General features: G+C 44.5%; 1 protein-coding gene across 2 annotated transcripts; it reads right to left on the bottom strand.

Annotated features, from left to right (window-relative positions):
• On the bottom strand, positions 2,984 to 15,236 carry GREM1 (gremlin 1, DAN family BMP antagonist). 2 transcript variants are annotated; one of them, XM_021098305.1, is made up of 3 exons: positions 15,013 to 15,236; positions 10,268 to 10,328; positions 2,984 to 6,634 (listed from the first exon to the last, which is right to left on the bottom strand). In XM_021098305.1, exon 3 carries the CDS (start codon positions 6,631 to 6,633, stop codon positions 6,079 to 6,081), a length of 555 nt encoding a protein of 184 aa, XP_020953964.1. In that variant the 5' UTR covers position 6,634; positions 10,268 to 10,328; positions 15,013 to 15,236; the 3' UTR covers positions 2,984 to 6,078. The 2 variants fall into 2 exon arrangements, with proteins under 2 accessions (XP_020953964.1, XP_020953969.1); XM_021098310.1 differs by lacking the exon at positions 10,268 to 10,328 and having other exon boundaries at positions 15,013 to 15,225.

Below are 15,602 nucleotides of genomic sequence, written 5' to 3'. Positions count from 1 at the left end.
TTTTTTATTTTTGTAAGTTTTGCAGTACTGTTCCCTCTTTTATTCCTGATTCTGTGTGTGTGTGTGTGTGTGTGTGTGTGTGTGTGTGTGTGTGTGTGTGTGTCTTTTTGCTATTTCTTGGGCCGCTCACGCGGCATATGGAGGTTCCCAGGCTAGGGGTCGAATTGGAGCTGTAGGAGGTTCCCAGGCTATGGGTCGAATTGGAGCTGTAGCCGCCAGCCTATGCCAGAGCCACAGCAACGCTGGATCCGAGCCGCGTCTGCAACCTACACCACAGCTCAAGGCAACGCCGGATCGTTAACCCACTGAGCAAGGGCAGGGACTGAACCTGCAACCTCATGGTTCCTAGTTGGATTCGTTAACCACGACAGGAACTCCTCTTTTATTCCTGATTTTAACAAGGTCTTCTCTCCCTCTTCTCTGTCTCTGGCTCATTCATCAGTCTAAGTAAAGATTTCTCAATTTTCTTCTGCCTATTTAAATCTGATGTTCAGACCCCCTCATACAATTTTTATTTCACTTACTATACTTTTAACTTCAAATTTTCTATTTGGTTCTTCTTTTATAATTTCTACCTCTTTATTGATAGAATTTGGTGAGAATCCATTCTCTTATTTTCCTTAAGTTACTTAGAAATTGATTTTCTTTGTTTTTTAACATATTTAAAGAGCTGATTTGAAGTTTTTGTCTAATAAGTCTAATGTCTGGGCTTCCTAGAGGACAGTTTCTTTGTTTTTTCCCTGTGTATGGGTGATACTTTCTTGAGTTGTTTTTGTTTTGCATTTCTCATATTTTTTGGTTGAAAAGTAGGTGTTTTAGGTAATATGATGTGGTAACTCTTGAAAATAAATGTCTCTCCCCTTCCCCAGGATTTGTTGTTGCTGCTGTTTTTTTGCTATTGTTTCTTTGTTTAGCAAGTTTTCTGAACTAGTAATGTAAAGTCTATATTTTTTCTTGTATATAGCCACTGAAGTCTCTGCTTGGTTAGCTTAGTGGTCATCTAATAGTTGAACAGCAATTTTCTTAAACACTCGGAACAGATAAGTCTTCCAGTTTTTGCTGAGGGGCTCTATGTGAATGTTGGGGCACACCTGCAACACTCCACCAGAGAGTTGACAATTCTGCCTTAGCCTTTGCTTTCTGCCCATGGAGAGCCTCAAAATTAGCCTGAGGTAAGAGCTTAGGGCTTTCTCATATTCTTCCTAAACATGTTCACAGCCCTGGGCATGCACACAGTCCTATATGTGATTTGGCTTTCTAGATTCCCAGGAATATGTTAGAGCTTTTCAAAGTCCCCAAAATCTCATTCTGCAGTCTCCTTTTAAGCTTTTTGTTTAGCCTATTGCTTGCCCCAACTGGTATCCACTTGGGGCAGCCACAAAAATAACCAATTGCCTCTAATTGTTTTCAACAGAGCTTTTCACACTGGACAGCTTCCAATTAGGTCAAGTAAAGATAGATTTGCAAGTGGGGCTCCAGGGCCTGAAAGACCAGTCAAATAATTAGAATTCTCTGGGTATTTGGCTTTGAAAGAACTCCAGTCCCATTCTACCTCCTCCAGTGGCTGCTAGACTGCTGGTGTTCACCATAATTGCAGGCTGTTGGTTTTCAAGGCTTCTTTGGAACTGGAGAGGGAGATAAGAATAGGGGGCAAGTTACAATATCACAATGTTCACTGTTCTCATAGAGATTTAGTCTTTTTCTTCAATAAATGCTCCTGACTTCTGAAAGCCTTAGGTTAATTTCCAGAGTTCTAAAAATTTGCTTGTATTTTTGCAGGTTTCTCATTGCTTTTATGGAGGAAAGAATTTTCAAAACTCCTTATCCCAACATTTTTGCTGATGTTCTGTCACATACTCTTTTTTTGGAAACCTGGAATGCCTGTTTCCAGTCCCACTACCCCTTCAAATCCTGTCCGGATTTTACCTCCCATGTGTGAATGTCACTTTTCTGAGGACACTGTCTCCTTGGTATTTGTTTCCTTCTTTGCCCTCCAAGTCCAAGAAGGCCATGACAAAAAGAGAAGGGGCTAATAGGCTTTGAATGCCTCAGAGCTAGGCTCCTGATGATGCCATGTGCAAACTCAAGGTGGCCTTAATCATTAGATACAAATAATCAAGAGTTGGATCGATTTGTTGGGTTCTGTGTTCTGTCCTCAAAAAAGCACAAACTGATGAGTTGAAAATCTCACAATTTTCCAAGGTGTTTAAGGGCACAGGTGCTGCAGTAAGACTTAGGAGTTCACTGCCTCCTAGCAGTGATGATAATGGTATGCACATTGTTGGGAGCCTATGAAGATCAAATGGAAAACAATTAAAATAAAATCTTTGACAGCATCTAGCATGAATACTCCATACATAGTTGCTGGCATTTTCATTATCACTGTCAGAGCACCAATACCTAGTAGAAATCCTTCATTGTACATTTGAGTAGGAAGGGATCTCAGAAATCCACCTATTCAATTGTACAACAAGGGCAATAACTCACAATGCCTCAAATTCCTAACAAATGATATCTAGCATATGCTCTTATATTTCTAAGGACAGGGAGTTTATCCTCTCAAAGGTAGTTCATTGCCTTGCTGAACCACTCTCATCATTAGCAAGCTTTCTCCTGCTAAGTTCCAAATCTTTCTCCCCCTTTTCCCTTGAACTCTTCAAAATAAAGCCATTATCATTTCAGTGCGACAATTCTTCCACTATCTGAAGGCTTCTCATGAGCCTACTAACTCTTCTTTCTAGCTCTTGGGAAGAGGTTGCTACCAGCTTTCCCCTGCCTCCCACTGCCATGGCCTGAGGTATCCTCCTGAAGTGAAGTGGGATATGGAAGTTCTGGGTGGAGGAAATAAATTCCCTTTAAGATCACAAGAGATCTCATGATCTCTTTTCTACCTCCCCTCCCATGACAAGTGAATCCCTGCCCCAGCCCTACCCTGTGAGCAATACCAGTTAAACACACACACACACACACACACACACGCACACACAGAGAAAAGAGGTTCAATTTATTGATTGCTCTTTGGGAAAGGTTATATAGAACACTATTGGGGTGAAATTAAATTCTAGTTACAGATTTATAAAACTTTGCTTAAACCAAATTAGCTTTTATAAGACTACCAAATCCCCTCTCATTCTCTCACACAGCAAAGGACCCCAATCATAGTCTTTAGAATTCTCTGTTGTCCTTACATGATTAAAGTAAACATAATACATAATGCAATCGATATTAAATATTTTGAGAATGACAAATCAGTAGAACTACTTTCACTCTTAAGTATTAGCTGGTCATTTATAAATGTTCTGTACATAACAATTTTTATTTTAGATTTTCTCCTTAAAAGGACTGGTGAACTACTCATTATTATCTGCTATTTGTTTGTACACACACATCTTAATTCTTCCAAAATAACACTTAAAATCTTCGTTAAATTGCCTCAGAAATGTTAATCTTTAAGGAACATTCAATTAAAAAAATTAAAGCTCAGATCTTGACTCTATTCAGATGTATCAAGATTTTATTGTTTCCCTCTGACCTGATAAAAGCCTCCAACAACATACAATATGCCAGCCTCTTCTTTGCTCAACTCAGAGGAAGTCATATAAAGGAGAAAAAAAAAATGCTTAAAATCACAGTGACCAAAGGATCTGAGTTAATAATTACATTAAATAACCATAACTTTTTGTTTAACTATTCACATTCCACACAGTGGAAATTATCCTTTCCTCCAGACTTTTTTGCTTATATCTTTAACTTTGAAGAACTACAATTACAACAACAACAACAAAAAAAAACTTAAAAGACTTTCAGGATGTGTGTTTTTCTCTTTTAATGCCAAGCACAAAGTGTACATGATAAAATTCATATTTGGTGTTTGGCATTATTTTAATAGGAAAGATCTAGATCACAAATATCTTGCCATTAAAAGATTTCTACTATAGTAATGAGAAAAACATATCATTACATCATCGGTGACTCCAATACAATATGTAACAGATATGGCATGTTCAATAAATGTTGGAAAACACACGGTACTTGTGCTGGTCTTAATATAGGCACAATAAGAAAAGCAGACATTTCCTTCTTTGGCTAGTGCTGTGCTTTTAGGGCAGTTATGCTGCTGATTATCCCAGTGAAGTTCATTTTGAGGAAAGTCTCTTTACTTAAGCCAAATCTGACTTACATGCAAGACTGTGGTACAAGCTACTAAAAGAAGATTCCTGTTGCCAACTTAAGTCATCTCTTTTTAACAAAACTGCATGCTTGTGGCAGAGTTAGAACAACAACAGAGATTTACTGTCTGTTGGTTTCTGAATGTCATTTTTCCTCTCTAGTGTGGTTTTATATTTTCAGCTCCTTCCCCTTTCTTTTCCTCTCCCCCACCCTCAAAATTCTGGCGTAGGATTTGCATGCTTAATTAAATCCATTCTGTGCTTTATTGTTGGAGGATGCAGATGATCGAAGGATTTAGGGCAAGGGGGTACAGTGTATATGAAAAGCACAGACTCTTGTGTTTGCACAAATTCGCCTGGTATAGAATCATCAGTAGTGAGTTTAAAAGTTTTAAAATTAGACCCAATATTTTGAGTGTTGAAGATGACTTCTGCCTCCAAGCATGGTTCCTATTTAGTTGTTAGTTGGGAGAGCACTGGACCAAAACAAAAATAAAATAAAAGCAGCCTCTTTAGTTGCAATAGTTCTTTGAATGCTGGAGCCTTGATGGGCAACTGAAATGCAAGCCTACAGAGTTTGTTTCCCATGTTACACATGATTTGGCTGGTGAGGCTGAGAAGATGCAAAGGCAAAAAGAGCATCGGGGTGGGGGTTGGGGTTTACTTATGAAACTTCAGGCTTGAAAAGAGCAGGCTAGCCAAATCCAAAATGGCAGGAAGGTCCACCCAATCCTGAGCTCTGGCCAGTAGATAAATCCTAAATAGGCAGTGAGAGCAGCCCAAGTTTAATCAGAGAACAACCTCAGCCAATAGGTTCTAAATGGCTACAATGTTACATAAATCCTACCAGCAGAAGGACAGCTAAGGCTCTGATTTCTTAACTAAGGGCTTCCCATTAGACCCTCAGAAGGCAAAGGAAGAAGGGCAGGTCATACCCTTGCATTTCCTCCTTGCCTTTTAACCACCCCTTAGCCAGAGACAATCTCCCTCCTCTCCTTTCCTCCACCCCTTGGCTCTCCAGCTATCAAAGGCTAAAACAAAAAGACCCCAGTGTTACTTCAAGCTAAACAGAAGTTTGCCCTAAACTCTCTTATTGTAGCCTGGTCCTTCACTGGCAGGTGCATTCAGCAGAGGCAGAATATAATACAGGGTTGTGGCTCTCAAGAAGCATTACACAGAAATAATGAACCAGGAAAAAGGTTTTATAACCAAGGCAAAAGGAGAGATAATAGGACCTTATGCTTATGAGGGTTTTATCTTTTTCCTATTGCTGTGGTGGTGTTTCTGAACTACATCTTCTGTCCACCTAAGGGACAAAGCAGGAGGGGTTGTTTTGCTTTCCTTCACTTACTTGGTTCTGAAAATAGGAGGGGGTCAATGCTTGTTTTAATTTTGCTAATGGGTTACAGCTAATTTCAACAGTCACAGTGACTGCCAAAGTTAGTGATTTGGTGGGCGCCTGGGGCGGGGCGGCAATTTCATTTCTCCTCTGTTCCCTTGGGTTTTTTAAATACCAGGAAAAGATCTGCTAAAGCATGGGTCCCACCACGTTTGGGGTTGGCCACGTTTGGGGGTTCTGGCCCCCAGGAGGGGAGGAGACCAAGGCAGAACCAGACCACAGACCTGCCCCCCCGAATGTGCCTTTCTGTGCCACCCTGCATGGAAGCAGATACGTTTACATACTAGGAAGTGGCCTCTAGCAGAGACTGTGTTTCCTCTGGTGTCTGCAAGCACCCACAGGCACCCACACACACTCACGCACACAAACTACGCACTAGCAGGCTCCCGGCAAGAGGCAGCTGGTGGTTCTTCTCGCCTCTGGGTTTAAGCCAAGTAAGAATTGGGTTGCTTTAGGTATGGCTCTGCCCGCCCGGGGCTGCGTCCCGAGTACAGGCTGAGTGTGTTGGGCTTAATCCAAATCGATGGATATGCAACGACACTGCTTGACGCGCGTGACTCTCTTCTTCTTGGTGGGTGGCTGGAGTTCGGGGCAGTTGAGCGTGACCATCATGGTGGTGAATTTCTTGGGCTTGCAGAAGGAGCAGGACTGAAAAGAGCCTTCCTCCTTCCGGATGTGCCTGGGGATGTAGAATGAGTTGCACTGGCCGTAGCAGAAGCGGTTGATGATGGTGCGACTGTTGCAGCCCTCCTCGTGGATCGTCTGCTTCAGCGGCTGGGTTTTGCACCAGTCTCGCTTCAGGTATTTGCGCTCCGTCACGTGCAGGGCCTCCTGGCTGGACTCCAGGACCTCCTCCCCGGGCATGGCGGTGCCCCGCCCCTGGCCCCGCCCCCGGTTCCTGGAGCCGGGCTGCTGGGGAGATTGAGTCTGCTCAGAGTCGTTGTGCTGGGCCTTGTCTGGCGGGGGGATGGCCCCTTGGGACCCCTTCTTTTTCCCTTCAGCAGCTGGCAGCAGGGTCCCCAAGAGGAGAAGCAGAGCTCCCACAGTGTAGGCCGTGCGGCTCATGCTAAAGGGAGGAGACACAGAGAGGGGCGACGTGAAAAATGGAAACGTGAGTTAAGGAAAACGTTAATGAAACAGCTACTGTTTTATCAGGTGCTTGCTAAACATTTGCTGTAATTGATTTCATTTACTTTCACAATAGCATCACCAATTCGGGACTGTTTTTCTTTTCACCCTCTGGACCATCAGGCCAGGGAGTAGCTTGCCGGGTTTACAGTGAATAAGACAAGATGTGAACCCAACCAGGCCTATGTCTTGGCCACTTATATTCCCAGGGGAATTTCCTCCTGGCTTCTGGCACAACCTAAGTTTAACTTTGTATTATGGTCACTTAACTGTATTCAGCCTTCTTTTTTTTAATCAAAGTATAGTTGATTTACAGTGTTGTGTTGGTTTCAGGTATACACCAAAGTGATTCAGTTTTTAAAATATATATTATAACATATATATATATATATATATTCTTTTTCATATTATTTTCCCTTATAGGTTATTGCAAGATACTGAATATAGTTTCCTGTGCCATACAGCCCTTGCTATTTATCTATTTTACATATAGTTATTCATTCTTGTACCTGACAATATTTAGTCAGTCGCTACTATGTCAGTGCTAGGATGCCTTTGAATCTCTTGGGGGGAAACTTATTTTCCATCTTGTTTTGTGGCAAGGTGAACTAGACTTGCTGTCCAGAGGGCTCATCGGCCAGGAAGGGGTCCCAGTCTTTTCTCCCTGACTAGCCTGGGCTCTTCCTGAATTGGGTTGGTTGGATGCTTAGAAGATGCTCACTGTTATCAGGCTTTGAAAGGAGATACACAGAGACCAGAGAGAGGGAGGAGAATCCTTCACAGGAGTAGCACAAGGCAAAAAGTCAAGACTGAGCTTCTGATCAAAGTCCTAGGGCAACAGTTTGTTATCCAACCTTGAGAAAGTCACTTTACTTCTCAATAAGTGACTTTACTTAAGCAAAGATGCAAATACCTCACCTCCCCAGATAGGTTCAAATTTGATGTAAAAATGAAAGCAATTTGAGAACTAACTGAATATATGACAGTACTGCAGACAGAACAAATTAGTTTATCAGAAAGATAAGATTCCTGGATCTTTCATTCCCATTTTTAAACTGTACACAGATATTCATTATATCACTTCCTTTACACCAAGAAACACGTTTTTCTACTTTTAAACAATGAAATGTCTTTCACTATATATGTATGTATGTATAAAATTTAGAGGGTAGAAAATGGGCACAAGAGAACAGGTATGTGCAAATATTTACATTAGTAAGTGCCACAAACATGCTTAATAAGTTATTGATAGTGAATTATTATGGATAGGTCTGGAGTTAGATGTGGGTCAGTAGGAACAATGACATATGAACAATGACCAAAAAAATTAAAGGTGGGGGGGGACAAAGGGAAAATTGATCCAAAAAACCAAGAAAGCAAGAATGGAGAGAGAAAATAATACATAGAGTGGGAACTGTAAATCAGAGAAAGGAGGACTGTTCTAAGGTGAAGTGTTCAGGGAAGGTGGGGCAGATAGAGGAGGAAGAGAAGCAGAAGCATATTTTTTCAAAAGAAGGATGTGAGGGAGAAGCATCAGAGAGCTAAGATTCTCCTGAGACAGTGCTTCTCATACCTGCCTGTGCAGACAATCCTTGGGATATTGTTAACATGTGGGTTCAAATTCACCATGCCTGCCTTTCTAACATGCTTTGAGCATCAAGGGTGGCAGCACTGGCAGCCACGGAGGGAGTTGTGAAACATGTGAAAAGTTGTCTTTTCAGTGAGTGTGGTTTCAAATTCACAGCCTTCCTGCTCAGGCCATCACACACATGGAACCTGAAGCCTGAGGCTCCTCCTGCCTCCCACCCCAACCATGGTTCTGAACCCAAGGTCACAACTGTGAAACACCCTTCCCTCTTCTTCCGCCATTGTGGCACGTCATATCCACCAAGTGCAATTTGCCATGCCTTCCCCCCCACCCCCCAAGGAACTGGATGAATTGGGATTATCCTCTGGAATAATTATCTTTCAAAGAAAAAGGCAGGGGGAAGTTTTAAAGGGGCAGCCCCTGTAAGTGACGAGCATGCAGCCCTAGGGATAACGTCAAATTAAGATAATTAAATATTAAATTCAAACTCTCCTTATATGGCATCCCCTTTTAAACCTTAACCTAATATTCTGGGGCAAGTTCCAGTTTGGAGCTGATAATGTGACATTTCTCTCCTGCTCTGACTGTGGACTTCCTGGCTTTTGTCAGTTTATGTTACAACATCTTTGTTCTTTAAACAGAGCCCTTTCTGCCTCAACAACAACAAAAAATTAATTTCCTTGTTTTCTCTTTAAAAAAAAAAAATCACTCATGAGGAAAGTCCAGTTATAAAACACTGCTGATTTTCTCCAGAGACCAGGATAACTTGAGCCATGACAGTTCAGTCTCCAGGACAAATATATCGTGAATATGAGAAGCTTTCATAAGTTTCTGTTCTTTATTCAGTTCAGGGCCAGGATCTAAACTAAAATTCAGCCTCTGCCCATTTCCAAGAGGAACACTTAGGACAGCCCTAGGCTTCCACCCGTCATCCTCTCCCATCCCTCCTAAAAATGGCCTCAGTACAAACTGACCCTCCCAGAGCAAAACTTTCAGAGCCAACATCACAGAGGCCAATCTGAGACTTGACCAGAAAGTGTGTATATTGCCTGCATGGACAGCTTCATATCATGGGGCCAGACCTTCCCACAAATCTGTCCAAAAACTTGCAATTTTTCTTCTTGACACCACGTGGGACCCTCTTTATACGCAACTTTCCCTATCTGGCATTTTCCCATCTGACATTAAGTAAACACCTAGACTGAGAGTCACGAGGGCTTATTTATCAATTCATCCTCAGTACCAGGAAGAGGAGATGCTCTTTTGTTCAATGAATGATTACCATGGACCACATGGACCAACAGAGTTTCTGTTCTCTGCATTTAAAATACCTTCTTGTGTGCTGATGATCTGCAGCAATGACTTGCAATTCTTTGCATTTCTGACCCTCAGTATAGGAAACCCCTTCTAGCCCAGGGAGCTTCTTAATCCTTCTTGTCCTGTTTCTAGGAAAACTCCAAATACCCACTACTTTTTATCTGGTCCCATGGAGGACACTGCGGGGTTTATTTTCTAATTGAAGCCATTGTATTCATTATGGCAGAAACCAACACTAAAGCAGTAAATTCAAAATTAGTCAACTGTGGTTTTCCCTTTTAATGTGGACCAGCTAACTGTTTCTAGGGGAGTGTGCAAACCCCAGAAGAAAAAGGGGTCAAGAGTAACAGGCTGTTTGTTTGTTTTTAAGAGAAGAAAATTTTCTCAAAATAAGATTTATTAGGTGTGAAAAAGAAATGCCTTTTTACTTTCTAAAAGGCTATTCTTTAAAGATCTTCAGCTTTTGAGCTCTTAAATCTTTTTTTGGGGGGGGGGCCACACCCATGGCATGCAGAAGTTCCTGGGTCAGGGATCAAACCAGCAACACAGCAGTGACCCAAGCCACAGCAGTGACAATGCTGGATCCTTAACCCTCTGAGCCACCAGGGAATTCCTTGAATTCTTAAATTTTATAACTAGTTATTTGGAGGGAAGAAAACAACCAACCTTAGGAATCTCAATAGAGACTCAGCTTCTTGGAGAACAGCTGTGCTCTCTCCGCAGGACCCTGCATATTCCACAAGAGGAAGAATGAGGGATGAGAATACTAATTAGTTCTAGAACCAGGGCTCTGGCAAGTCATTGTGGTCAACCACCCAACCTCTCCCCATACCAAAATGGTGTGGGTCATTCAGTGAAGGAAATCGGACAATTTTTGTTCTTAAAATCCCATCTGTATTGCCCCCAAATAATTTGTACTTCGTAAATATCATGGGCATGCAGGAAACCAAGAAAATGCAAATTCCTTGAGGATACTTCTTTTTCATGTAGACATCTAGCAGAGTGCCCTACTATCAAAAACCAATCTGAATGCTAATCCAGATTTAGATTCTTGTGAATTATCACCCATGTCCAACCATGAGCTGAAAAAGATTTCTGAAAATTTGCATTCATGAAATGATCCACTCATATTATCAAATGAAGGCTGCATCTCATGGACCCAGAGGCCATCATATGCCCACGAGGACCTCCCTTTATCCTCCTTTACAGACAATATTCTTATTTCAAATGCTGCCTCAATTTCCCCTTAATGCATTTCTGCTTCTCATACTTTCATAGTGAGCTTTCTCTGCCCCAGTTTCCCACCAGCAAGCCCCACCTACCCCTACCATTTTTTCCTTTACCACTGTCTTCCCCTCTAATCCACATGTCCCAAGGGACATAAATACTCCCAGAGCATGTCTTCTCTACCTGGCGATTTCTTTCAGGTTCCCCTAGTGATCTTCACAAAGTCACACTGGCCACCTCTGTCCTGTGCAGGTCATGGTGATTGATTCCAATTTTTGCAAGGCCATAAGAACCAATCATCTAATTCTGGAGAATCAGAAATAAAAGTGCTATGTGTATCCTGTTTTCAATATTCTTGATGTGTTTGGAAAGTTTAGGCCACCTCCTTTTGGCACTCTTCTTGCCGTATTTTTTCATTTTAGCTAAGCAACCTGCTTAGAATCAGTTAAAGGGAGTATCGAATGGGATTAACAGTGAGGAGACAACATGCCTGGGGCTGAATATCTGATCACTTCCTCCTAATGAATTAAGTTTAAAAGATATTTAACAGGCAGGACATCAAATGCTTCCTTCGCATGAAAACATAATGGAAGTGATAGCAAATGCTCTAAGTGTGGGCCAGGTAGTAGACTCATCTATTCCTTTTTCTCAGGGCTAAATCTTTGAGAAGGGCAAAGATTGTTTTTAATTTGATCTCTATTTTTTTTTTTTAAAGATAGTCAACTTTTAGATGGAGCAGAGAATTTCTTAAAAATATACTGGGTTGATTTTTTTTTTTTTTCAGACAATTTGCATCAAGATAAGAGTTAATGGTTGACAAACTAGCAGAGGATAAAGTTTCATCCTGTATATATCACAGGTACTGTCACCGCCACCTCCCTATTCTGAAGACCATTCAGGCTAAATCAGGCTGAGGCCCAACATCATATAAGGCAGGCAGGAGACCACCTGGTAGTTAAGGATCTGAGGGGCTCTCCAAGCTCATTGGAAGATTTTTTGGTGAAGTTAATAACTGCATACAATTCTTGTGGTCAACAAGAAACAAGTAAGAAAGTAGTAAATGTTAAATGTTCACTGGACAGCAGCACTCTTGAGAGACAGCCAAGTCAAAGGTTCTGTATTGTAGTGAAAGATGTGTGTTAATCCCTGTGTGAGTAGAATTTGGGATTTAATTTCAGAACAACCTTGTGGTATGCCCTGATGCCACATAACGCTACTGCCTCTCCCAATACCACCAGTAATAATCAGAGCTATCTGTATTTTCAAACCCTATGCTCAATAGGCATTATGCTCAATTCTGATCAAATTTTAGAATCATTTTTTGCAACAAAATACAGGGTAGATAATATCTTCCTTTTACAAGTCAAGGGATCCAGACTCTAAAGGGTTAGGAATTTGTCCAAGGTCACACAGCTCCTCTGTGGGAAAGCCAAGGTTAGGGGCCCATTCTGCGAAGTCCCCAAACACATGTCCTTACCCACTATTCTATGGATACTCAGGATGGTATTTAATAAGGGACACATGGACTTGTTTCTAATGCAGTGAAGTTTGAAGAATAATATTAACTCAATTCTCAATTTTGTTCACAGTCAAAGAAAACTTTCTCATCCCAGGAATAACTGTTGTACTTTGCATTTCTAAGAGCATATGTAAAACTAAAGACAATTCCTTGCAGATGTAAGACATAGGCTGATAACGCTGACCTGATCTGTTCCTTTCAGCTGGAAGCTACAGTCACCTCCCCTTCCTCCCCCACTCCCTTTACATGAAAGGTTTAAGTTTTCCGGGGTTGTCCTCTACTCTCAGCTTTGCTGCTCCACAGCTTTGCTGCTGACAAGCTTTTCTTGGGAGAGAGGTTTGTGGAATAATATTTCTTGGCATAACATCACTTTTAACACTTAAATCTTAAGATAAAGGGCTTCAGTTTAGAAGACCAGGCAGGCTGCTCTCATTCAGAGATGCAAGATGTAACAGGGTTCTTTTTTCCTCTAAGTTGCCATTTATATAAAGATTATGCTAGCCAGCTTGGATGTTCTATAGAAAGCGTATGGGTTACCAAAACATTTCACTCAAAATGAACCTTTAAGAAAATAGGAAACCTGTGAAGTTACAAAGTTTACAAAACACTTTAATTCCTACAATGACCTGGGGGTTAAACACACACACACACACACACACAGCAACTAAGTTCTAAAGAACCCTTAAATAACTAGTTAATACTAACAATTTGAAGCGTGCAAATTTATCCAGTGATGGTAATCAAACCACCTACTCTTGTCGACTGGAGTGTGCATAGGAGGAGGTGAGAATGCAGGTTTTTTTTAAAAGATCTTTCCCTCCTTGCTCTGAAAAGTCTGTCCTTTCAAGTTCCCCATGAGCTCCCTTCCTCCCCCCACCCCCGCCAAAAAAAAAAAAGGAAAAAAAGAAAAAAGAAAGAAGGAAAGGGGAGGGCTGGAAAGCCCTGGGGTGAAAGAAGACTCCTGGCCTTGGAATCGGGTTATCTTAACCTCTTCTCCGCTATTTATTTAACTTGTGTGTACAGCCAGAAGGAAGCCACTACTCTGGGGTCCCTGCGACAGCTTAAATCCCTGGTGACCCACTTAACACAATAGATTGTTTTAGTCAACTCGTGTCCGGGCACCATCTCGAAGGGGAACATAAACAGACGAGGGCACCTCTCTCGGATCTGCTCTTTCCAGTGGGAGATCCAGTTACCTACCCATGGTCGCCTCTCTGCCTTTCTACCATTTAAGAAGAGATTTTTAACCCCTAACTTCAAGGCTATATTTCTGTCTAAAGGATCCAGGATTAAGAGTCGGCATGGGAAAAGAAGGCAGCAGCCAGATTTGGCCCGGGAGCTCCTTCAGGCACGCTCTAGGCGCGCTGGACTGGCTTCACTGGAGAGGCTCCTGTCTGCCTCGCGCCTCGCCTGGAAGACTGTCGCCAGAACCTGGTGCGGGGAAATGCCAGGCTGAAGGGCCCCTAAGGCGGAGGTGGGATCTGAAGACAATGCAAGCCGGAGTGGTGACATGTCTGTTCTTCCCAAGCCTGAAATCTATAGATAACTACAGCCAGAAAAATGACAGTCTCGACAACCCACAGCGCCCACCCTCCCCCCTACCCCCGGCCTTGCTCCTGAGCTGCAGAAGGGTCAGGAAAGTGGCCGGAGAGGACGAGGGAAGACCTGGACGTTCAAGCCGGGGACTAGCCTCCTGCCGTCAGTCCCGCGTTGTCAGTCGCTAGGAAGGCGCAGCGAGGCGAGGCGAGGGCATCTCCGACTCAAATTGAGTACTCGAGGAAGTGGGAGACGACTGGTTGTCACTGCGCGTCTCCTGAGCGTCCGCCGTTCAGTCAAGACGCCCATGGGGTAGGGAGAATCCAAGAAAAGGGCACCCAACGCCCATGAGTGTGCAGCCAGCATACTCGGTATTTTAAGTGTGAGCACCGCGGGCTCGCTGGACTCGGGGTCCAGGAACCGCGCGCCCGCACTTCATCTGTCCGGTTACCTGACTGACCCTCGGGTTTCCGCCACGGCCGAACTCAGCGGCTCCCGAGTTTCACGAGTCTCCATTTCACTTTGCAGATGGGCAAAAGGATGCATCGCTGATTCTCGGAATCCTTCACCCCGAGGCAGACTCACTCACAGCCCTCTGTCTGGCGTCCCTCGAAATCTCCAGACCTAGAGACCCGCCTCAAACACAGAGGAACGCCTCAATGCAACTTGCCCCAGCGTCTGCGGCGGAGCCGAAGGACCCCGCTGCTCTAGCTCACCGTCCCTCTGCTCCTGAGCTCTCGACTCCCAGACTCCGCGCCCTCATCCAGCGGGCGCCGCTGGCCAGAGAGGCTGCTACGCGCACCAGGAGCGCATTAGCGGAACTCTGGGAGGTGGAAATGGGATGTGGGGCTCTGGCTCTTGACATCCTCTTTCCCAGTCTTTCCCTCCAGACAGCGCAAGGTGAGGTCACGGCAGCCAAGACCTTGGCACGAAGGACCCCGCCATGGGTCTTCAGGGTTCACCCTGGGGAAAGTGGGCGCTTGACCTGTGAGCACTGAGGGCTGCCGCACGTCTGAACCAGGCGAGATGCAAGAGTGGTTAGCCGAACCCTACACACACACACGCGCGCGCGCACACACACACACACACACAACCACCTACACACACACACCCGCGCTTCCGCGCTCACCTGTCAGTGCGGCGAGCCTTCGGGGCCTGCGCTCTCGACGCGTGGCGGTGTGCGCGGCCGCGGCCCGAGCCGCCTGGGCTCGGCGCGGGTTCAGCGGGACAGAGAGTACCACTCTCTCCACACACTGGGTCGCCCGGTCCGCGAAGGGCGCACCGAGTGCAGGGCATCGCGCCGTCTCCCGTTTAAATGCCGGCGGCGGAGCGCGGCGCCCGGGGCCGCGCCTCTTCATTGGCCAGGCGCCGCCGCCGCCGCAGGACCCGCTATCCGCCCCCTTTCCCGGTACTGCCCCCGCCCCCTGCACCCCTCCTGCCTCCCCGCGGGGTCCCCTCTCCTCCTGCCTCGCCTCTTTGTCTGCTCCCCCCGCCCAGGCCGGCTGGGAGAGGTCACCCCAGGGAACCGCGCCTGGAATGCACAGCAAATCACATTTTCCGCTCCCGTTGGAGGGGGAAGCGCGGGAGGAAATCCCCCCGGCTCCCGGCCCCTCATTCCTCCTCCGCCCCAGGCCAGGGCTTTTCCTTTCGCCGGCTCCCCTCCGCCCGCGTCGGCCCCGCGACGCGCTAGGTCGCTGAGACTGCACTGGGAACATCAAG

Source organism: Sus scrofa, chromosome 1 (assembly GCF_000003025.6).
Source record: "Sus scrofa isolate TJ Tabasco breed Duroc chromosome 1, Sscrofa11.1, whole genome shotgun sequence".
Classification (NCBI taxonomy): Eukaryota; Metazoa; Chordata; class Mammalia; order Artiodactyla; family Suidae; genus Sus; species Sus scrofa.
The sequence above is the reverse complement of the archived record's forward strand: the minus strand, read 5'-3'. Positions and strand labels throughout refer to the sequence as shown.